The sequence below is a fragment of the Pararge aegeria genome, chromosome 25 (genome assembly GCF_905163445.1).
Source record: "Pararge aegeria chromosome 25, ilParAegt1.1, whole genome shotgun sequence".
NCBI lineage: Eukaryota > Metazoa > Arthropoda > Insecta > Lepidoptera > Nymphalidae > Pararge > Pararge aegeria.
The window spans coordinates 7,991,013-8,016,393 of record NC_053204.1 but is presented as its reverse complement, the minus strand read 5'-3'; the positions used below and the strand labels follow the sequence as shown (position 1 = coordinate 8,016,393).

Here is a 25,381-nt window from a genome sequence, read left to right as displayed (position 1 = left end):
ACTATTCTTAGACACGACGTGTTGTGTTCTGTTATACTGCTTTTTTATGTACTCTTTGTGGTGTGCAATAAAAGTAGTAAGCTAATCGGTGATAGCCCAGTGGGTAGGACTTCACTTCACTTTCGGACGACGAGTTCGAATCCCAGCACTCACCTCTAACTCTCTAAGTTATGTGCCTTTTGAGCCTTATATTAAAATGTCACTTGCTTCAACGGCGAAGCAAAACGTCGTGAGGAAACCACCATGCCTGAGAGTTCTCCATAATGATTTGGACCAGCGTGGTGGACCTACCTTAACCCCTTCTCATTGTGGGAGGCAGTGACGTCCATTGAGGGTATGCAGATAATATAACATAAAGAAAATCTCCAGTTCGAATTATGAATACTTAAAGGTAGGCTTTTTGTAACTCTTACAAGCCTATTTTTAGGTTTTTAGAACACGTACTGGAGATTTTCTTCATTTTATATTATCTGCATACCCTGTGGATACCCTCTATGCACGCCACTTGTGGGAGGATACCACATGGGCCTGTAATGGGTTGTTAAGGTGATGATGACGATGATAACACATGTTCCGACACCACCGAATCGCAACGCTCGCCTTCGTTACTATTTCGTTTCCGCTTGACGTTCTCACTTTTTTTTTTTCACAAATATAGCAAATAGAAACCTTCAATTCTATATACTTCAAAACTTTCTAATAAAAACGAAGATTTCTCAAATCACAAAGTTCCAGAGACTAGTTCCGCTCTAAAACAAACATACACTTTATAATATAAGTATAGGTAGGGAAACATTACCCGCATTTTTTTCACAATTCCTCGACACAGGTATCAAAGGCAAGTGCAAACTAATACTATCCGATAGCGATAGTATAAGCGTCCAGTATCTATTGCTTATCGAGTTTTTATCTGGTATCGTAAGTCGTAAATCAAATTCATCCAAATCTCCTCATCATAGACTCATTATCTTCCTACTAGAATACGGGTATCTTAGAATGAGAAGGGTTTGGGCCGTTCAAAAACTTATTAAGTGATAAACGACTAAGACACCGGGAGGTATCTTTGCATCGTTCGAGTCCATGTAGGACTGCGGTGCAACGATTTCGATTTTCGGATGGACACTTGCTGATAACCACCTAAAGGGGTTGCTACGGCGTCACCGGGGGAGTGGGGCGAGCGCGAAAGCTAGCCATGAGAAGAGCCCCAGGGCTCGACGACATCGGGGGGAGCTGCGGTGCAACGATAATGCAGTCGAATTTATATCAAAATACCCACCAACTCAGTGTCATAAACATTGGTTGTTTATCAAATATAATTTTAATTGTTTCTTGACAACTTATCTATTAACTATTTAATACTTATAAATTCATATCTGGCAAATATACCTAAATAATTGGTTACCTACTTTATAAATTTATTGTTACAAAAGTCTACCAATCCGTATTTTGCCAGCGTAATGGACTAAAGTAAGTTTTTAACAAAAGCATAAATATTTTTAAAAATCAAATTATTAAGCACTATTCCACATAATCTTTAGGGAACTTAAGTGTTTCTTTTTTGTTTCATAATTTGGGTTGTAGCTCAGAACAAAACTTGTTATTACTTATATTTAGATCTCCTTTAAGTTATTATGTGTTTTGTGTACCTAATAACAACAATAAACAAAGATGTTTTAAAGTCCACACCCTTCCCATACCCACGGGAGATTCGTGCCCTGTAGTCGGCCGGTAATGTGTACAGGGGAAAATTAAATAATTGTTTTTCTTATATTTGGAAGCTGTGTTTACTCTACATAGCATAGATGTGCATTATCGTAAGGCTAGGCTAACTTCAAGAGATGGCATTGCATCACGATTTGGAGAAGACCTCGATAAGCGTTTTGTGGTATGTCAAGTTCTTGATATTTCATTGTTTTGGTGGAACACGCCCTGATAAAAGCGTATAGATAATCGTAGGAACAGTTTATTGATAACTACTGATAAGTGAAATTTGATTTCCGAACTTAATTCTTTTTTTTTTTTTTTGTAATTATTGTTTTTACTCGTTTTTTTTTTTTTTTTGTTTTATGTTTGTATGTTCGCTACATTCAGAGCAGTGTGAAAGATCTTTATATTTTAATAGACAGAGAATTATTATTATTCATTTACCGCTTTTTTTTTTTTATGTTGGCAGCAGCTGTGTGTAAGATCTTTGTGCTCATCATCAGCTGTGGGATACTCAAAAATTAAGTATCTACAAAAAGGGGAAAAGGAAGGCCGAGACTGGATTTTCTGGGACAAATAAAATGAATGGTTGCAGGGTGGGGGGGTTTATAAAGAGGTTAAAGAGAGAGCCTTGGATAGAGAAAGTTGGAAAGGACTTCACCGATATGAGCTCGGCTCTTAAGTTAAAAGTTGATGAACGTTAACTGCGTTTGCCTTCGCGACAGAATATTAACAGGGACAAAGTAACGTGAAATCTTTAACTTAATAGATGAAGACCAATTTCAACCTAACCTAACAAGCTGAAGGCTAAAGCCTAGAGAAGTTCATCATCACCATCATAGAATCATATCGACCCATTACCAGCCCACTACAGGGCACGGGTCTCCTCCCACAATGAGAAGGGATTAAGGCCTAACTCCACTACGCTAGCACAGTGCGGATTGCTGGACTCCACATACCTTTGAGAACATTATGTAGAACTCTCAGGCATGCAGGTCTCCTCGCGATGTTTTCCTTCACCGTCGAAGCAAGTGATATTTTTAATTACTTAAAGCGCACATAACTAACAAAAGTTATGTGCGCTTCGAGCTCCTACCCACTGCATTATAACCGCTTCAAATAGGAAATAATGTAATATGAGTAACTAATGAAGTTATGTACTCCTAATTGGACTTTGACAGCAGTTCACTGATTCGTACAGTAGACTAAAACCTTACACAAACTAATAGATATTAAGTAAAGCCTCTAACTGAATCGAAGGAGCTGCAAGTTAAATCCAATGAGGTTATGAACTCATAATTAGACATTGAAGATTGCTCATAGCAGACTAAAATCTTACAGTAACAAACGAATATTTGAAGTACTTATGCAGAATAGTCTATACAAACTGAAAATCTAAATCTATATACACCAAACAGATTTTCGGTAATATACTCTACGAACGTTTCGCTGACACCGGAGCATCCTCAGGACTCAGGAGATGTTGACTTTACAGTGAATAATTAGCAAGTCATACTTAACAATCCTAATTGTAAAGTCAAGTTAATTTTCATAACATAATATGGAATTCCGCAAAGTAACGTCTGCTTCTATTCAATAGATACGAAATCCTTTAACTGAATCCATGAAGCTGCATGCTGAATCTAATGAAGTTATGCAATTAGACTAATGAGTTTGTGGACGGTTCACCGACACGTACACGATAGTAGGCTAAAAGCTTCGAGAGTGTCAAAATATATTATTATACTGTATGTCGTAAATCCTTCTTGTCGCGTTCGTGCAGCTGGCGTTACACATCTTACTATTTTGGTAAATTTAAGGAACTCCACATACGTAAAACTGTGCTCGTGCGTTGACGACTGATTATTTATTTCTTCCAATCATAAGTACGTATTCATAGGCGACTTGATATCCTAAAACTCCATCGAGTTTGTATGGACATTGCACAATCCTCTAATGTTAAACGAAATTGTAAAATTTAAGCGGGGGTAGGTGAATAAATACGCCACGAACGAATACGAACAGAATACGGTTGTCTTACGAGGTAACTAAAGGAAGGCACTAGAGCGCGCGGTAGGAAACCCATGCGATGGACCGATCAAATCAAATCTGCATTGGGTTTTTGAAGAACATACGAGTACTAAGAAGGCTGAAGCTCTGACAACTAGCGTTTCACAATGAAAAGTGTTAGTTTTTAAATTTATTAATGTTGCTTGTTTCTTAATCTAACACAAAATAAACGACTAATACACCGGGAGGTATCTTTGTATCGTTCGAGTCCATGAAGGACTGAGGTGCATCGATAATGCAGTCGCATTTATATCAAAATACCCACCAACTCAATGTCATGAACATTGGTTGTTAATGAAATATAATTTTGATTGTTTTTTGAAAACTATTTATAAACTATTTAATAAAATATCTGGCAAATATGAATTTATAGTTATCGAAAGTTAATTATTTACCCACTTTATAAATTTACTGTAACACACAACACTTTTGATTAGTGTTGTTGGAGAAACTAGTAAGCAACAGTGTGTCCGCCTGCCCGGGTAGTGGTTGATTTCATTTTTACTTTACGAACATAAAAAATTCAAGAGCAGCGCTAGTATCCAGCAAGACAGAAAGGTGTCTACGTTTGCGATGCACCTTATAACGCGTGCTTTATTATGAAGGCTATTTGTTTACTGATGTCAAAACGCTTCTGTGGGATGACTGATGATGTACAACTAATGCATAAAACGAGCTATATTATTCCAGACCTTTTACCCAATAGAGGCAAGGCGACGGTAGATATTTCAGTCGAGGATAAATAATTAAAATAAACATACTACACACGTAGCCATCTAGCCCCAAAGTAAGAGTAGCTTGTGTTATGGATACTAAGATTTAGATATTTTTTTTTTTTTTTTTTTTTTTTTTTTTTTTTTTTTTTTTTTTTTTTTTTCGCGGGTAGGTGCTTAAAACGTCACATGTGTTTTTGAAGTGCTCTTGAGTTTAAATATATTTAAAATATAATTAAATGCATTTTAAACTGTGAAATGTTTTAATAGTGAATCTTCTACATACCAGCAAGTAATCCAAACCATTAAATACATAATACTTAATCTTTTAATTTATAACAACAACATGGATAATCTACATTCTATTGAACACTCAATTTCTGCACTAACAGAACACTTTAATGCGCGTATGGCTGACTTTCAACGAATAATTCAGACATCAATTCCTGCCACAAGTCCATCTTCAAATGTTGCTGCACAGTTTGCTGCATTTAGAGTGTTTGTTCTGACATCGCTTGAGAGTCTGCAACTACAAGTCCAGGTACTGTCAAAACAGTATGACATAATGGAGACACGGAGTAGAAGGAAAATGCTGTTGGTTCACGGTGTGTCCGAGGTGCAGAAAGAAAATGTGTCCTCTGCAGTTATGAAAGTATTGTCCAGTCATCTTGGCCTGCCAGAACTCACAGTATCCAAGCTCAGTTATTGTAAGCGCTTGGGTCAGCCTAAGGATGGCAAGGCTCGGGCCATATTGATAAAATTCAGTGACTTATCAGTTAGAAATGAAGTCTGGTCCTTGAAAACTCGGTTAAAAGGCACCGGGGTCACTATATCTGAGTTCTTGACAAAGGAGCGACACGATGCATTTCAGGCTGCAAGGCAAAAGTTTGGTGTTTCTCAATGTTGGACAAGGGATGGAACCATTATAGTTCTTGGTTCTGATGGTAAACGTCATAGGGTCTTCACAGTTGCAGATGTCAAAGTGATCATATCAAAACTAGATAATGTCTCGATGCCTACCACTTCTGCCACTGCGGATCAAGCAAGTGCTGTGGCTGGTCACTCTAGTGTTGTGCACTCAAATTCTGCAGTTCCTGCGCCGAGGAGCACAAGGCCACAGGCAGAGAAAGCTAGGAGAGCTGTTAGGAAGTAATGCCTGGACATTCTTTTACTGTACAATTCCCTTTTAAATTTTTAATTTTGTCCTAATATGTTGTATGTATAGTTTAGCTAAAACTTGTGTGATGATGATTTTTAGATTTTTACTTTGGTGTTATTGATAAACGTAATCCTATGCTAATAACTAAAATACCCACAAGTGATTTATTTGAAAGAGACAAACATTTATTAACTTTTCGAATTGTCAATTGTAGTTGTCATTAGATCATTAATGTCACTTGTCATTTTTCGACCATAGACAAGCTTTGTAAGCGTGAAGTCAATATTACCAGTTTTTAATGTTTATATCCTCTTTGAGAAATTCCCAAATATTTTGTTTTTTTTTTTTTTTATACGTATACAATTATTAGTTATGTATATTGTGTACTGAGTTTGGCTTTTAAAATTGTGATATTTGTTATTTATCAAATTTTGTAAATAATTATTATTTTGGTTTGTTTGTTTATTAGTTTGGGCCTGCGCAGATTACAGGATTTCATACTGGACCTTTATTTAGCTGCCTAGGTACCTAAATCTCAACGTTCAAGTTAGAGATATGATTTTAAGGGAGTTTTTTTTTTTTTTTTAATTTTTCTTTAGAGTTGTTTTACAAGTCTAACTTGTTTTTCTTTTTTTTTATTATTATTTTTATTTTTACAATGTTTAACTGTTTTCCTTGTATTTATTGGATATGTATTGTACATTTGAAGTGATTTTCTACAGGACTTGCTGGTACGAAGAAGAATATTGCTACATTGATAAATAGTTTAAATATAATAGTGAATATAATTTTATCGTAACTTATTGACTATATTTATTTATTTACATTTATATATATATATATTTAATTGCTAATTATTGCTACTTATTATATAATGACTTCATTTAATAGCAATTGCAGCGAAACTAATTCAGATATTGAAGATGTTTATTGTACAGGCTCGTCTTCGTCCAATGACAGCTTCCATAGTACAGTTATACCGCTTAACTCTGCGCTTGATAGTACATTTTCACCATATTCTAAAAATTTTAATGTTGTACATATTAATGCACAGAGCATTCCTTCGCACTATTTCGATTTTCTGACTTCTTTTGATACAAAAAGCATTCATGCAATTCTTGTGTCGGAGACGTTTCTTAAACCTTGTCTCCCTTCCACGTCCTACTGTTTGCCTGGCTTCCATCTCATTAGAAACGACAGAACGGGTAAAGGTGGCGGAGGTGTTGCAATTTATTTACGGAGTCACATCCCCTTCCGTATTTTAACTAAGTCTCCATCAACGTATTCTGAATCGTCTGAACACTTATTTATTGAGGTTCAGAGTGGTCAGAATAAACTTCTTCTTGGTGTCTTTTACTGTCCTTCACTTCATATTAATTATTTTGGAACATTTGAATCTTTACTCGAACAATACTCATCCACAGTTGATCATACCATTATTATGGGTGACTTTAACACGTGCCTTATAAAAAACGACCACCGTTCTAAAAAATTAATGAATATTATTAACAGTTCCAATCTTATGTTACTACCCACGCATGCAACTCATTTCTTTCCGAACTGTATGCCTTCTCAATTGGATCTGATGATGGTATCTTCGCTGAATCTTGTTGACAGTCATGGACAGCTACCTGCAGAGGCTTTCTCCTATCATGACTTGGTCTACTTGTCTTTTAAAATTCGTCCTCCTAAAGCAAAGCCAACTATAGTTATGCGACGCAGCTTTCGAAACTTTGACAATGATAAATTTATGGAAGATCTTAGTGACATTGATTGGGAGACTGTCTTTGCTGCTAATTCAATAGATGACAAACTTAATATTTTTAACTCTATTTTGATCGGCCTTTACGATGTACATGCTCCACTACGACCTATTAAAATTAAGCATCTTCCTGCACCATGGCTGACTAATGATATCAAAGCACTTATGTCCAAACGCAATGCAGCTAAGGGTAAATATAAGTTAAACCCATCCGCCGCTAACCTTATTAAGTATAAAAAACTTCGGAATCAATGTAGTAGACTTTGTCGAGATGCTCAGCGCAAATATATTCACTCCTCTGTGGACCAAAAGAACACCGGTAAAACATGGCAATTTCTAGCCTCTCTTGGTGTTGGCCGTCAACGCCAACACGTCTCGCATGCCACTGATTTGGATGGTCTTAATAAGCATTTTGCCACTACATTCTCATTTGATTCGTTAATTAAGCAAAGTACACTTAACCATCTAAGATCTTTGCCTGTACATGGGGCCCCTGAATTCCAGTTTCGCACCGCTACCGCAGCTGAGATAAAGAGTCATATTTTTGCTATTAAATCGGATGCAATTGGTTGTGATGGCATAAGTAGGAAAATGTTAATTGCTGCACTTGATTACATTCTGCCAATACTATGTCATATACTTAACTTTTCTCTTACTTCTGCTTCGTTTCCCAGTGCATGGTGTAAAGCTTATATCATACCAATACCTAAAGTTCTCAACCCTTTAACTCCTTCAAACTATCGACCTATCTCCATTCTTCCCTTTTTGTCTAAGGTTCTTGAGCGTGTTGTTCATCAACAACTTAGCCTCTACTTAACAAGGTATGAGGTCTTAAGCCCATTACAGTCAGGATTTCGGCGTGGGCATAGCACAGCTACGACCTTAATTAAGGTATGTGATGATATTCGGTACGCTGTTGACAATAAACTCCTTACAGTTATAGCTCTCTTAGATTTTAGTAACGCATTTAACACTGTCGATTTTGACTTGCTTTTGGCTGTCTTGAGGATGATAAATTTGTCACCACTTGTTGTCAACTGGTTTCAGGGATATGTACGTAATCGACAACAGTGTGTACGGTTGGATCATAAATTATCTTCCTTCATTTCTCTTACTTCTGGAGTGCCTCAAGGCGGTGTTCTCTCTCCTCTTCTTTTTTCTATCTATATAAATTCGATTTCCTCTGTTATATCTTCGTCCTATCATTTATACGCTGATGACTTGCAGATTTATGTTTCGGCGACCATTGATGATCTTGCATATGCGATTGAATCTCTCAATACTGATTTGAATAATATAACGGCTTGGTGTCGATCCTTTGGTCTTCGGGTAAATGCAGATAAATCTCAAGTAACTATTATAGGCAGTAGTTATTTCCTTTCTTCCATATTGTATAATAGTTTACCGCCAGTTCTCTTTGATGGTACGGCTATTCCGATTAGTACTTCGGTCAGGAATCTTGGACTCATTATAGATAATACTATGTCTTGGGTACCACACGTTTCTCAAATGAGTCGCAAAATTTTTGGTGCTGTTCGGTGTTTGGGGCGGTGGAAAAACTTTTTACCTATTAAAACTAAAATTCTTTTAGCTAATACATTATTACTGCCTATTTTGGATTATGCAGATGTCTGCTATTTGGATTTATCTGAGACCATGCTAAACAAACTTGAGAGGCTGCAAAACTTGTGTATACGGTTCATTTTCGGCATACGTAAATTTGATCATGTGTCTCAGTATCGTGCTCAATTGATGTGGCTACCAATTCGTTCTCGTAGAAACTTACACGCTCTTTCTCTCCTTTACTCCATTTTATATTATCCACAAACTCCACCATATTTGAAAGAGCGATTCACCTTTCTTGGTAGCAATGTTCACTTAAATCTGCGAGCTAATAACGACAGCTTGTTACACGTTCCTGCTAGTCGTTCATTGGCGTATGGCAATTCTTTTACGGTAAAGGTGGTTAATTTATGGAATGAGCTGCCAAGGGACATAAGACAGTCCAAATCATTAAACATCTTTAAATCACGGTTAAAAGACTATTTCCTGTCTAGTATGTAGCAAAATATCTATGTATTTTATGTGTATGTTTAAATAGTAATATGTATTTAAGTTTATATATTGATATATATATATATATATATATATTGATATTTATATACAAATATATAAATATATGTTTTACTATATATATGTAGTATTAGTATGTAATGTTATAATTAGCACAATTTAATTATTGCACTATCCCGTTTTCTCTCATATGTTTCTTCAACCAAAGGTTGTCTGGAGGAGATCGCTCCAAGCGATAAGACCGCCTTTGTGCATATGTATAGTTTTTATTTTTTATTTTTTTGTTAACCTGATTTTATATTTGTATGTGCAATAAAGACTTTTTCTTCTTCTTCTTCTTCTTAAGATGACTGAAGATTATTTTTATGATTTTTATTTTTCTACATAAATCTCTATATACTCGTATATAAAAGAAAGTTGTGTTAGTTACACCATTTATAACTCAAGAACGGCTGGACCAATTTTTAAATTTGATTTTTTGGATTTCTCTTAGAACGGAATAAGTATTAAAATATAACATTCATACAAAAAAAATGATCCGCGGTACGAAGTTCGCCGGGACAGCTAGTACTTTACATATAAACACTCATTGAAAAAACAAACACACAAACATTTTCCAGCTGTGTTTCAGATCTTTTTCGATGACATGAAACAGGGTGCCTAGCGTGAGATTTTCCACTGCTGGACTAAGGCTCAACTCAACATTATCACGTCATCTTGCTCTATTGCTGATGAGACGCATCCAATTCTTTCTTGCTGCCTTGACTATATCATTCCGCCATCGAGCTGGTGGTCGACTGACGCTTCTGTCCAGTACGGCGGTTGCCAGTCCAGAATCACTGGATTATATGTATGTATTATATTGTATTTCTTAGCAATTTTTCATTTGTAAAGTCAACATCACCTGAGAAAGCTCCGGTGTAGGAACGAAACGTACAGTCACTGAATGAAAAGGTTCGTCCGATTGACGATAATTATAACAGAAATAATAATGGAATGTTGAACCTACAAGGTTGTAGTTTATTAAAGACTAGCTGTTGCCCGCGACTTCGTCTGCGTTTGTTTTTTGATGTGGCATTAAATTGCTGCTGTCCGCTGAGAAGTTCGTCTATCTCCAACCACAGTTTGGGCACACAATTAAACACATATACCTGTATAGTACAAAAATAATTATTTAAATCGGTTCTAATTTGTCGGAGTTATGATGTTAAATCGTCAAACACTCATCCCCTCTCCCAAAGGAACCGAGCTTAATGACGGGATAAAAAGTATCCTATATTACTTCTAACACTTCCAAGAATCTATATATATCATATTTACATTCTCCGTGGAAAAATACATGGTCATACCAATTTTTATGACAATCGGTTGAACGGGGCGGAAGTCGATACTTGACAGCGCCGCCTGGTGGGGAGTTACATCAATGGACATAGCATGTTCGTTTTCTCCGTGGAAAAATACATGGTCATACCAATTTTTATGACAATCGGTTGAACGGGGCGGAAGACGATACTTGACAGCGCCGCCTGGTGGGGAGTTACATCAATGGACATAGCATGTTCGTTTTCTCCGTGGAAAAATACATGGTCATACCAATTTTTATGACAATCGGTTGAACGGGGCGGAAGTCGATACTTGACAGCGCCGCCTGGTGGGGAGTTACATCAATGGGCATAGCATATAAACCTTCCCCGTGAAAAAATACATAAGCATACCAATTTTCATAATGATCGGTCAAATAGTTTCTGAGTTTATCGATGACATATATACAAACATCCTCTTTTATATATATAGAAGAAGATAATAAAACTTTAATGACAAGATACATAGTCAAACGAGTTTGATCTGAACAATTTTAAACATTTAAACATTATTTTCTCCAACTCGAGTCTATTCTGTAACATAGTTTCAAAAAGTAGTATGTTCTCGCGATACGTTGAACTAAAACCAATTTTAAAATCGACGAACCTTTTCATCCCTCGAATGTACGTAGAGAATAAGTCGCCGAAGTTCTGTTTGGTGTTGTGCATAAAATAAATTATAAATTGCACCGTACAGTTTCTCCTGCTTATCGCGGAGTATAGCGAATTAAGCTGAGTGTTGTATATTCTTACAAAAGTTTACGTTTAACGGTTGGCGGTTGAAGTTATGAGGATAATTAATATCGACAAGTTTAAACAAAATGAGTCATCCATTATCACAATCTTAATTAGAAGTCACGCTAGGCATGTGAACTATACTAAATGTTTTAAGTAAACACCTTTGTTTACAAAGATTTAATCTTCGAACGTTTTTATTCAATTTGTTTTAAAAAGCGAATGGGAGTTTGTTTATAAATAGTGTTATCTCAAAGTCATTCTCAATATTATGATATAACCAAATACAATATAGTTTTACCAACTAACCTGCTAAAATATAGTTTTGCTTTCCTGCAGGGCTAGCAGACAGGAGACAAAAATGCTACCCCCCGATTATATCCCTTGACAACGGATATAATTAACGTGTGCATCTGCTAAATCACGGCAATTAGGAATAGGAGAAGTTTACCCCCGTTTATTATTGAACATAATTATATTATTTGAATATTATTTCCAACTGTGCGCCAGTGCTCGGAGAGTTGATAAAGCTGTGGGAGAAGATTTATTATTTACCTCTCCCCGAGTAGATAATCTACTGCCCATGCTAGCCGTGCTGATATATAATAAACATCTAAGCAAAATTAAATTAAATTTAAAATAATTAATAAGCCGTAATATTTATACTCAAATGTTATAAATAAGAAAAAATGCTGTTAAATTATATGAAATGGATGCGAGTTAGTATCTTATTGCTATATAATAAGTGATGTACTAAGGGTACGGTGCCCAGTGGGTAAGGCTTCAGCTATCCATCCGTGGAGACCTGAGTTCGAACCCCATCTGACTTTTTGGAGTTATGTGCGTTTTTAATTAAAGCAATTGAATTTATCTCTTACTTGAACGGTGAAAGAAACCTTCTTGCCCGTGTTCTCCATAATACTCTTAACGGCTTGTGAAGTCTACCAACTCCGCACTTCGCCAGCGTGGTAGACTCCGACCTAAACCCTTCTCATTCTGAGATGAGACCCACCACTAGGCAGTGGCGGACCGAGTGATGGTAATGAGTTGATGATGATGATGAAAAGTTATGTAAATAAATGTACCACTACTGACAACTACCTAACTGTACGTATCTTATTTATATTCATATATTTGTTGGTAATCAACTTTGTCGCAAAAGACTATACCAGAGAAAATGCAGAAATTATAAATTTCCAAATAGCCCCTGCCGGTAATAGAAACCGGGACCTTCTTAAGTTCGCAGCGCTCACCGCTGCGCCAAGGAGGTCGTCATAATCGGAAGCAACCATGGATTTTGGAACTCCCAACTAAAGACCTATGTCCAGCAGTGGACGTCAATCCGGTCATATGATAATAAAGGGGGTGACTTTGCTAACTTCACTTTGAATTTCTTCTGTAGTACAATGTTCACAGAGAATAGTATATTGTGCAACTAGTGCGACAAGTTGTCGATTGCCCACGAAAGCGAAGTTGAACGCACGAGAGAAGCGAGTTGTGTTGTGGTTGAAAAAGAACCGTTTGCCCATTTTAAAATTTAAAAAAATATTCTTGTCGCACTCAAATTTTAAAATGGGCAAACGGTTCTTTTTCAACCGCAACAGCGAGCGTCAAGATACTACTTTCCCCGCATGAGTGATACAAACAAAATTGTCAAGTTTCTCAGCACAGTCTCCAAAGTATACAACATTGCTATGCCATGCATGTGTGTCGTTACATCGCCTAGGCAGACGCACGTGTCGGTTAAGCGTGTCTGCATTTAGACGACCGTTGCGTCTATTTTTACGCCACCATGCGGGTAGGTACATACCCGATGCTACTTCATTGATTAGAATACAGAAAGGGAAACCATGCAAACAAAACGAGACGGTAATTCTTAGAAAGATTACATTCGTAAACGATTATAAGTAGTTTCGTTTAAACCGCGAAATTGAGCAGGATTAAGTGAAAATTTCTTGAGGCGTTGTGAACTTTTTGGGTGAACAAAAATCGTGGAATCGTCATCGTTACCGAACGCTTTCCATTCATGTTAACTGGGTATATATGTACATCAGCAGTCCCCAAAGACGGTACTGCATTTTTTTTTTTTTTTTTCATACAGCGATACTTCAAACTTTGCAGTTTTCGAAATTGTTTTAAGACTTTCAACATTCCTTAGTACTCGTAAGTGTACATAAACCATTCAATTCGTATTGCAAATAAAATCTGAATACTTATTAAAAACCTTTGAAAACGCAAATAAACTTTTGCTAGTTTCACATCACCGCTTCAATTTATATTTTATTAGAAGAGTTCTGATTTTTAGCTCAGATTATCCTTTGAAGTTAATATGAAATTAGCTAGAATATGAAGCTATTTCCGAGTCCGGAGTGCGAGCAAAGCAAAGTAACAAAATGGACGCTTTTTAGGGAAAACATGGAACTCTACCCGCATTTATTTAATAGTCTGCACTAATAATGTTATAATACTAATAAAATTCTTTAGTGCATACCAAAAAGAAACGTAGAGCGACGGTCTTATCTTTGGTTACCTAACATTCCAGGCAACAACTAATGTCAGTTTTCGCTAAACCCTTAATCGAATGCCTAATTATTAGGCATATAGGTGATGTCTATAGAAAACAAACGTTTCACCGACACTTAGGTGATAACTATTGGTAAACGGTTCATGCCTATGAATTTCCTTAGATAAGACGTTACTTATTTAGGGATTGCCTTGTTCGACGTTAGTGAAAACGGGCAAAAGTGTAAGAAGAACGAAAGTTGCAAAAAAATCTTGCGATTTATTTTTTAATGACAGTCAGTTTGATATTACTAATTCACTAAAATAAATAATTAAAACTACATTATGATAATACAAAATAATGATTTAAAATTAATTTGTTTTCAAAGTAATCAATTGCATTGCAAATATAATTTAATCATCATAAACAAAACTTTATCGTGTAAACTTTAATCACTAGAGATATTATATTATCTTTAGGTGTTATCGCTGGTATTTTACCTACAGGCAGTACTCTAGAGCTAAGAGCTGTAGAGTGTACCTAACTACCTACTTTGAATTTAATTTGGTAAGCTAGTTATAAAACGAGGCAGTCACATATGTTTGTCTTGTTTTAATGTGCCTTAAGTTTGAGGTAAGGTTAATTAAAGTTTTCCTTACACCCCTAGTGTCAAACAATAACAGATGGGCTATTCTGTTTTTCATTTGACACAAAATTTAGCTAGCCACTGCGGAAAGTGGCTTAGCGTGCTCTTCGAGACACGTTGCTATACGAATTGTACCCAATTTCCAAAAAAATTTGGCATTATTCGTTATTTTGTAGCTTTTTAATTGTTATAATATGTAGATTTTATAAAACATGGGTTTAAAATAAACAAGGACCCTTTGTTATGTCAGAAGTGACGTGCATAGAGGATATGCACAGGGTATGCAGATGATATAAAATGAAGAAAATCTCCAGTACGAGTTATAAATAATTAAGAGTAGGCTTTTTATAACTCTTACAATGCCTATCCTCAAGTGTTTTATAAATCGTACTGGAGATTTTCTTTATTTTATATCATCTGCATACCCTCTATGCACGCCGCTGATCATCCGGATTGACCTACCCTCTGTAACACAGGTTTTCCTTTCATGTAAATATTGTATCCATTACTTTTAGCCTGAATAAATAATAATAATATAGTAGTAGTAGTGTAGTAAATAGTCCAGATACATCGATACATATTGCTTACTACAAGGCCATAAGATTCAATATAGTTTAGTGTTACTCAATGACGCGAAGTTTACAAACGACAGAAAAAAACAACGTGGAGGGATTAAAATCCGCTCGGAGACCAGTAAATAGCCGATGGTTAATATTAGAACCGCGTGACGACAAGCGTTCCCTACCCACGCGGCACAGAAGCAAATATCTGATGCTTATTAATTTTATGTTACGGACATTTGGCAGAATTTGCTTGTCCATTATACGCGAGTTGCAGAAAGCCAGCTGGATATAACTATCGTCCAGGGGTTTAAACAGGTTTCAAATAACGTTCAAGTTTGTACCGGTTTATAAAAAATAGCGATTTGGGCACGCTATAGGTATAAAACCATTCTTTAACCGGTTACTTGTTGTACAGTTTTGTTCAGGGTCAAAGAAATTAGAGAAACAACTCCACCCGTCGCCGCGCTGCTCGGTGTGAGATCGTATAAGAGCGGTTATTGAACCCAGTCATTGCGCACACAAGCAAACCAATACCCAAACATAACCTATTAAGTTCTATATTTTATAGGTATTATTATAGGACCTAGGAACAGTAATGCAAAAAAGGTTTGTATTTGACAAAAATGATTAAATATCACATTAGTAATATCACATAAGGCTGACGAGTGATGGAAAGCAATGATGATGGTAAGGACGTGGTTGCCTTGAAAACACATATTGGATTTCGCCCCGAAGATTAAAGGATTTGTTATTGAACTAGAGTTCGTGGGGCTACAAACCATACTCTTGGAAATGGGAAATCAATTGGATGTTACTAAAAAAAAACTGAAGGGGTATTAAGTATTTAAAACGTTTTACGTCGGTCATGTAGGTAATAGGTTTCTCTAATAGCAAATAAACACTTACATGTTTGTTGGTATGGTTTCACATAACATATTATCTATAATAATGTTAGCAGACACCACAATACATAACAAGTAAGGAAAACTGTCTATTTAGAGCAAAATGCAGTTGCTCAATCTTTATATTGGGGAGGTTATTTTACTTTTTCTTTTTTTTATTTAACGTGCTTTTAAGTCGCCTCATAGTTATAGGTTAGGACAAAGTTAATATTCACCTTATGAAACAAACCAGTTAACCGATTTAGATAGCAATTGGAGTTTTAGATAGTAATTGGGGATTGCTCTTGTCAATTGGGGAATTTTAGCCTTTCGTCACGAAAAGTCGAATTGTCGGTTCATCATTTAAAATAAGAAAAAATTGTATTCAATTCAGATTTGACGGAGATATCGGAAAAGTGATATTAAAGAAAGAATATGCGGCCAAATTTGGTTGAAAGTTTTAATAGATACAAACATACCGCATGCATATAAAAACAACAGCCCGTTTCTTCAATGCTGCGTGTAAATCGATACAACTTTGCGGATAGACTGCGTCCTCGATTGCGTCAGTTTTTCTAACATTAAACTTCGTTCGCGCAGCAACGGATCACCGGATAAGTGTCCTTTTATGGATTTTTTCTGTATACCAGTCATTAGATACTCAAAACTTATTTGATTTTTCTGCCAAGAAAGTCCACGTAAGACATATTTTTCAGAGTAGTTAAAAGTTAGGTATTGTATATTAAATAAATAATTATACTACGCAAACAAACACATCACCATCTAGCCCCAAAGTAAGCTTAGGTTGTGTTATGGGTGCTAAGATGACTTAATATTTTTTTTTATGAATAATATACATAGATACATATAAAAACCCACACTGAAAAACGTTCCTGCTCATCACACAAACATATTCGTACAGGCTTAATCTGTGCATTGTGTTTTTTATAAATTGTAACCTCTACCTATCTATTTATTATACACATACGCCTCGCATAGCTGTTAGCCTCTTTACGTCCCTCCACCACTGGGCACTCGTATTCTCTCAGGGTTATAGAGCATAGACCCACCACGCTGCTGCGGTGCGGGTAAGTGGGAAACACCCCACGTAGATCCTCGGCGAAGTTGTGAAACGGCATTTTATTAACATAACTAATGTACAACCCATAGTAGACTCATTTTCAGCAAGCCTAGTATATTTATGAATATAGCTCGAATGAAATACTGTCAGCATGGAAATCGGACTTGAATAAACATTTGCCGTCGGCGACAAGGATTTCCTTTGGTATTCCACGACCGGAAGGCGGCGTCCCATCGGGGGATGGACCCCGTTATCGACAGACAATGTATATAGTAGCTATATATAGAAATATATGGTCAATATGCAAGTCTAAATTTCAACTAACTACTTAGTTCAGTTAGCGTGATTGTTCGTCACGATCACGAGAATCTTTTTATTCTTCTACAGGTTTTTGACGTCCCTGGCGCAATGGTTTGAGAGCTGTGGCTTTAAGTGGGAGGTCCCGGGTTCGATCCGCAGCCTGGGCAGTTTGGGAATTTATAGTTTCTGAACTCTCTCTAGTCTGGGATGGTGCGAGGCTTCTGCCGTGACTAGTTACCAATCTATCGACGAAGACTTGCCGCTAAGCGTTCTGGTACGATGTCGCGTGGAACCCGATTTGTGTGATGATACAGTATAAGAATATCAGCGAACTGCAAGACAGTTCGCTGATATTCTTATATGTCATCAGTTAAGGATATCCTTACATATTGTAACATCAGTTAAGGATTACTAGGTTTTTAATTTAGTTAAGGATTACCATTAATAGGTTTTTACACGTCGTACTAGAACCCTAAGTCGTTTAGCGGCAATTTAGGTCGGTACGGTGGTAACTAGCTACGACCGAAGCCACATACAGAAAAAAAACGATACACAGCCTATTTTTTCGTCGATGTCCCAGACATAAATATCGAGCATAAGTTAATTAATCAAATCCGAGATTTGTGTATAACAAAATGGGCAACAAAATTTCGCTTTCAGACCAGTAAAATATAACTGTTACTATAATAATGGAGGTTAAATACGACATCTCTTGTCTACAACCTACACTTGACCCTCAAAACATGCAGAGATTACAGCATCCCCGCGCAATATTAAATCAGCCCTCTCGTAAAGATCGAAGGGTGAGGGGCGAATGACCTCCGCTACTCCGACGTCAGGTCAATGACTCACGGCACTGACATCGATTCCGGCGCAAAATTCACTGTCAAATTATGTACAGTGATTACTATTTCTTTTGCTGCATAGGTCAAGGATTTAAACATGAACTTTTATATCAATTGTCATCACCAAAAAACACATCGCTCACTACGGTAAATTCGACTTTAATATTGGTGAGGTTTTTTTTTGTATGTGTTGTAGCAAAAATTCAAGTATTTCAGTATTTCTGAATACTCAGAAGTAGGATAGGGGGCATATCCTACCTTAAGTCTTTATAATATAACGCGTTTAAATAATATTACACTGGCAATAGCTGCTTCAGATTCGCGACGGATATGGTAAATAAAAAGAGGTTGTGAATGTAGATTAAAGAAGTTGCTGGTCAAAAACGTGTGAAGCGACTTTATAAGACTTATAATGTATAGACTATCGTCTGCTTAGTAGAGGGGCTACTCTTGTCAAAATATCACTCGGTTTATCGGTCAAATAAAATATTTAAGTCAAATATTTCTTTATTCAAATAGGCACATAGATGGCAGTTTTGATTAAACGTAAACGTACATTACATGTAAAATATGAAATAGGAGTAAGTTGATGGCGATAAATGAATTCGTCAACTTAAAACTAAAGCTACGAGGGTTCCAAACGCGCCCTGGTCTAAGAAGCCCCTCAACAAACTTAGCTGGTTGTTATTTTTTTTCGTTATCACCATCTCACAATGTCATTTAAAAACTATTAAAGAAGCAACCTGGTTAGAGCAATAATTTGCATCCAAGCATTTTTATCGTTAACGTAGTCCTTAATACTATAATAGGACTTTTCTATAAGCTTACGTTTAATACAAACTTTGAACTTTTTCAGAGACATCTCCAAGATATCAACTGGTAATTTATTATAAAATAGTATTCAACAATTTCCTTTAAATGAATTACTTATTTTATGTAGTCTAGTATATTGCACTGCAAGTTTATTTGCTTCTAATGTTCAAACTATTGCAGTCACATTTTTGTGAACATACATTAAATTTGTAGTAGGAAAACATCGTGAGCAAACCAGCATACCTCCGAAACGCTCGCAAAGGCGTGTGAGCTCTATCAATCAGCATTAAGCAAGGCGTGGACTAAGACCTCAACCCTATTAATTCTGACAGAAATCCCGTGCCTTGTAGTGGAACGATAAAGGGTATTGATGTTTCTGTTCCGTTTCTTTCGCTCCACCTTTGTTAAAGTCATGATTGAAGCTGGTCTATAACTTCAATGACATAAAAAGCGCTTTGGCGGTGAACGTCATTATAAAGTCAAGGCAATGACTCATGGCAGTGACATCCATACGGATGGAATAAACTTTAAATTGAACTTTTAACTTTCGGATGGAAGCGGTGATATCGCATTGGGCAGTAGCTTCGACTTCACTTTCGGGGGGCCGAGTTGGAATCCCAGCACGCATCTCTCGACTTTTCTAAGTTATGTGCGTTTTTGGTTAAAGTAATTAAAATATCACTTGCACCCACGGTGAATGAAAACATCGTAAGGAAACCTGCATGCCTGTGAGTTCTACATAATGTTCTCAAAGGTGTGTGAAGTCCACCAATCCGCACTGGGCCAGCGTGGTTGACTACGGCCTTAACCTTCTCATTGTAGGAAGCGACCCGTGCTCTATAGTGGGCCGGTAATGGTTTGATGTGATTTTTAAATGCACACTTTAATTGAAAAGTATATGACACTCTACATAATCACACATACACAAAATCATTAGATCTATATGTATGCAACTCTGCAGATTTTTAATAACACGCGCATATATATACTGGTGTGAACAGTTACCAAGTCTATCTTGCCTCACATCTTTAATCTTGCAAAATAGAACTCTTACTGAGTACAAAACCCTTTTTTAAGGGTATCAGACCCCATACCCTTAACTGATATGGACCTAGATTTGTAGGAAATATTTCTATATAACATATACTATGCAAAAAGAGCAATAAGTATTTCTTCATGATAAAACAAGAACTAAAGAGATGCACAACCAATCTTTTATGTGCATCTCTTCAGTTCTGCTGAACATAATAATTGTAAAAAGAGCAACTACTGAGTTTCTTGCCGGCTCTTCTCAGTAGAATCTGCTTTCCGAACCGATGTAGAGTCACTACAAAAAGACATACTTGACGATTCAAAAGTGCTTTTAAAGTAGGCCTACTTGAAATAAATGAATTTAGAAATTTGAATACCCTACATTTGAAAAGAGCTCTAGCTACATATCTTACTCTTTTTTTTAATGTTTCTCTATTAGTTTTTTGTAAAAAGTAATGTACATAGTTAAAGCTCCTTTTACATATACAGGACAAGTCGTAGAGCCTAAGCAAAATATTAAAAAGTAGCATTTTTCATTAGCGCTGCAGATATTCACCCAAAACCAGTAAGTAACACTCTCCGAATATGTTATGCAAAAATTAAATAGATACTAAATTAAATGTGAGAGAACTGTTAATATTGTCACTTCTAAAAACTGCTTATTTGACTTGCACTATATTGTTGGCTAAGTTGTATGTTGTGTTGTATAAGCAAAAATTTGTTTAGTCAGAGAATAAAGGCTATTTTCATTTTATTTAATTTTTTATTTATATTGTTGGCTAGTAAATTATTGATCAATGTTTTAATGGGAAATCAATTGAGAATGTTGTTTAGAAATAATCAAGTAAAGTGAAAATAAAATCCAAATATACAAAAAGTTGTGACTCATAATCTGTATTAACTATATATTGTGCATCTAGTTTAATGACAGATAAAAGTTATCCTTTAAAGGGCAATGTACAAGGTACATGACATTTAGCATTGGTAATATGTATAACATTACAGGTTTTGCATTCAAGGTTTTAATATGAGAGGATGGATATTGTTTCTGGGTCACAGGTAAATAGCAAATCTATACAAATTGATGAAATTAAAATTATTCATCATCGTCAAGCCATTACTGGCCCACTCCAGGGCAAAAGTTTCCTATCAGAATGGTTAAGGCTGTAGTCCACCATACTGGGAAAATGCAGATTGGTAGACTTTACACACTCTGGAGACCATTATGGAGACAAACATTGTAGCAAGTTATATGTTAATGCTTAAAACACACTCAAAGTTAAAGGTGTGTACTGGGAATAGAACTGGGCCTCCTTTACAAACTAACAGCCTAACATTGCATCTATGATTATTTTAATCTATATTAAAGGAAAACCATTGTTCCGTGGCAACAAATTGACTGGTGAATATTGTTGGTGATTACTATTGTTTTGTTTCCTTGATTTATTCCTTAAATAAAATCTATGTAATGTAGGTACTATAGTATATAATCATATGTAACACTGGCTGGTAATTGGAATTTTGAAGACCAGAAAATATGATTATAAGAAGAGTAATGTGGCTTATAATATTCAAAAATAGTAAAATGGTAGTGCGTCAAAACTCATTCAAATCCATTACAAAATACAAATCATTTTTAGATTATCCAATACTTATTTGGATTCCACTCTGTTAGGAAATCTCATTATAACAACAATGCTCTAATCATTGGAGCAGTGTTACAGATACAAGGTTAGGTTATTAAGAGTCTAATATAAGTTATGGCGCCTGAGCCACGAGGATAAGAAGTTGCTGGTTCCAAAAATTAGTAGTCTGTTTGTGATAATAACCTATAACTTAATGTGGTGGACAAAACTATCCTACTCTAACAGGAGAGGGTTTTGTAGTGTTTTTATTATGGGACACCTGACATTGCCAGATGGGATGATCTGGCAATGTCATCCTTTATAACGTTCATTTCAACCAACATATTGCTCATGATAAAGGAGAAGTATTTAGGGCGTTGGTCCAATATAATTTGCATGCTCCAAGGTAGATTTCAGAAATGTGAGTAGCTTTCTAACTGCAACAGTGATAAATACCTTTTTACCACTATTCTTTTTAATCTAATTACATTTATAGTTAATCTGAATGCAGTGTAGGTTGTTCAAATCAAATTATAATATTCATATAGTTCTAGATTAGACTATGCATCAAATCAAACACAAGATGTGTGTTGTCAAGATGCATGTTCAGTCTGCTGCAGAACTACATGCCTACTGCATTATTGCATATTTAGAGCAATTTTTGTACATTTGATATAACTGAAAACTAACTAAGTCTACTTGCAGTTGTGGTTTGTTCTAATGATTGTACAACTATGCCATATACATGGTTAATATGTTGCTGCTTACCGTTGAAATGCCTGCAATAGAACTACACCGCTTTTGATACTGCCTACTCAAACACACTGCTCACATCTCTTAATCATATTACAGAAAATCCAAGTGCATTTCATAAATAATAATGCATTTCTCGCCATTTTTCAAAACATCTCAAAGCCCCAGAGAGATCAGGATCCAACATTTTATATAAAATTTTTAGTTAAATGTTTCCAAAAACCGAAAGAGAACAGTAAATGTCCCTAGTGATGCTGTTTGTTACATTTTTTTTTAAACACTATTAGACTGATATGGTTAAGATTTACAAAGCTTAAGAGACCTTAGAGCAGGTTTCCGAGATAATTAACCTTCATAGACTACAAGATGGTGTAATTGAGAGGTTTACACTTTGTATATGTGCATGATGAAACTGGTAGGTTTCAGAGCTTCTCTAGACCTTATAAAAACTGCAATGGAAATTCAGTTTTCGACATGTATAATGAAAAGTGCCGCAAGTCGCGGGGCAATTCAAATATGATACGTCATACCGGCGACTTCGCATAGGTAACCTGTAGTGAAAGTAACTGCGATAAAAACTGGTGATTCATCTTAACCCATGACTCACGAGCTATTACACCGCACCGGGCTTATTATAAGATTCGTATAGGAATTGGTAGCGATTTAAAAGCATATATAGTAACCTTGGCATTGATAGGTGAAATAATTTGTTAAAAGTGGTTACTGCGGTGTAGGGTGAAAGGAGACGCCCAGTAGTTTTGCCCCCCCCAAAAATAGACTTGAAATCGCCGCAAGTGACAGTTCGAATACTATGCCTTATATGGTTATGAACTGAAGCCACTGCAACAGCCATGCCGCAGGTTCGATGCCCTAGCCGGCTGGTTACTGATAACCGCTAAACTACGAAATTTCAACGCCTCCACGCGTAAACACCGCCCGTTTCGTCATAAAAGGCGTTGATACTTGCAAGATTCGCATAGTGAAATTTAACACCATTATACTCGAAAGGACTAACCGTGCCATAAAGGGCACTTTTTGGGGTACGATAATCCAGCTGAAAGCATGACACGTGGCATAAAATCACTGAACGGTGACAAGTTTTTCGATGAAAAGGCGTGCGGAGTCGGCAGACTGCAAATAATGGCCGACGGCCGCGCCGGTCGTCATCCGCCCGTAATGCGCCATTTTGCCAAAAAAACAATACGCTCATATAAGAGAAAACACAGCACAGTCGCGAAACACTGCAATTTATTTTCATAACTTACCATTTTTTGATGCTAAACACACGTAAAATTCCAACACTAAACTTCACTGACTCCACGACAACGGCGACCGGAACGACACTGATTCGTAAAGTTGGCCAAACGTAACTTTGTGGCGGCCAATCAGCGCATGTGTCAAAATTATAAAAATGAGTCAACACAGTATCTTTTTTGATTTAATTTATAGAGAAATTCACAACAATATCATGGAATGATTATTTATAAAAAACTAAGATATAAATTTAGATTTAATAAAAATATTTTATTTACAATATTTAAATAAATTAATACTTTTAAACAGATACGTAACAAGATGACAACTTTTCAAAATACTGTAGCTCCGTTGCAGTACAATAAATTACAGGGATACATTTTTGTTGTTATTTTATTTATAGGAGTTTCTATGTACTGCACAGAGATTAGATATAATACATAGGTCTTTTCAGAGTAGCGAAGTATTTTATAACACTTCGTTACGTTTGATAACTACTTGAATAGTGAGTCACTGATGACGATAACATTTTAGCCAATGAGCATTGAGTATTCAATAAATGTCCATATATGGACTGGCGGATATTGCCGTAAAATCCTATGGCCATTCAAATTAACGCGGCAAATTTTGCATGTCATCATTATATTTTTATTTCCTTAATAATTGACTTGTTTACTTTATACGCAGTTATTTCTTTAAGCTTCAATATTTAACTATAATTTTGTGTAACATCAATTTATATTAATGATAAAAAAACCTTGATGAGATCACTACAAGTAAGGTTTTAATAATATAAATACAAACCATAAAAATACATACTCTGCACAAATATTCCTCTACTGTACGCCTCTTTTAAATCAATTGATTATTTACCTTTGGTTTAATGTAATTAAAAAAGATATTCCGCGAACAGTAACAAATTTTAACACATTAGGTATTCTGAATTTCTCTGCTCACTGCTTTCTCTGTGCACAGAGTGATTACGACGCCACACATGACTAGCATTTTTTGACCAATCAGGTGTCTTCAGGTATCCATAGATTACATGCCCATACATGGACCTAGATTTAAAAGAGGATAAAAATTACAAACACGATGTCAAAGAAGATCAAAAGTCACCACCCCTAGCAACTGAGGGAATATAACAGAGAGGGTAACCATCCTCTGCGCTATCACGCTATTTAAAAAAAAAAGTAGTCGTCGAAGAGCCTTTTGTGCCAGTCTAAAGTCTCATATGACACTTACATTTTCGGCTCAGGTACATAGACATAGGGCGGCATTTTGTATGGCGTTTTCCTTGAATACTCTGCCAAGTGTTGCTCGGTATATAGGCGGCGATTGTTTTCCATTTATCATTAATTGGGCCATATATTTGGCCCCTCAATTGTTACTTAAAAAAAAAATTGAGTACCTATTTATAAATCTCTCCGTCGATTCTCTCTGCCGTGGAATGTGAAATAAAATAAAAACATGGTCATACAAGTTTATTTATAAGTATTTTTTCACAT

General features: G+C 36.0%; 2 protein-coding genes across 2 annotated transcripts in view; one reads left to right on the top strand and one right to left on the bottom strand.

Annotated features, from left to right (window-relative positions):
• The window catches only part of LOC120634881 (cofilin/actin-depolymerizing factor homolog), a 28,504-nt gene extending 4,475 nt beyond the window's left edge, over window positions 1–24,029 (bottom strand). Inside the window, exon 1 of the mRNA XM_039905731.1 lies at window positions 23,885–24,029. Within this exon, the coding sequence (XP_039761665.1) occupies window positions 23,885–23,887 (3 nt within the window). The 5' untranslated portion in view covers window positions 23,888–24,029. The remainder of the gene's footprint in view (window positions 1–23,884) is intronic.
• LOC120634880 lies at window positions 4,834–5,666 on the top strand. Its single transcript, XM_039905730.1, has one exon. The coding sequence runs from the start codon at window positions 4,834–4,836 to the stop codon at window positions 5,638–5,640; it is 807 nt and encodes a 268-aa protein (XP_039761664.1). The 3' UTR covers window positions 5,641–5,666.
• Window positions 24,030–25,381: the final 1,352 nt, after the last annotated feature.

Coding starts and splice junctions, on each gene's coding strand:
- LOC120634880 (XM_039905730.1), top strand. CDS start 4,834: ATGGATAATCTACATTCTATTGAACACTCAATTTCTGCACTAACAGAA.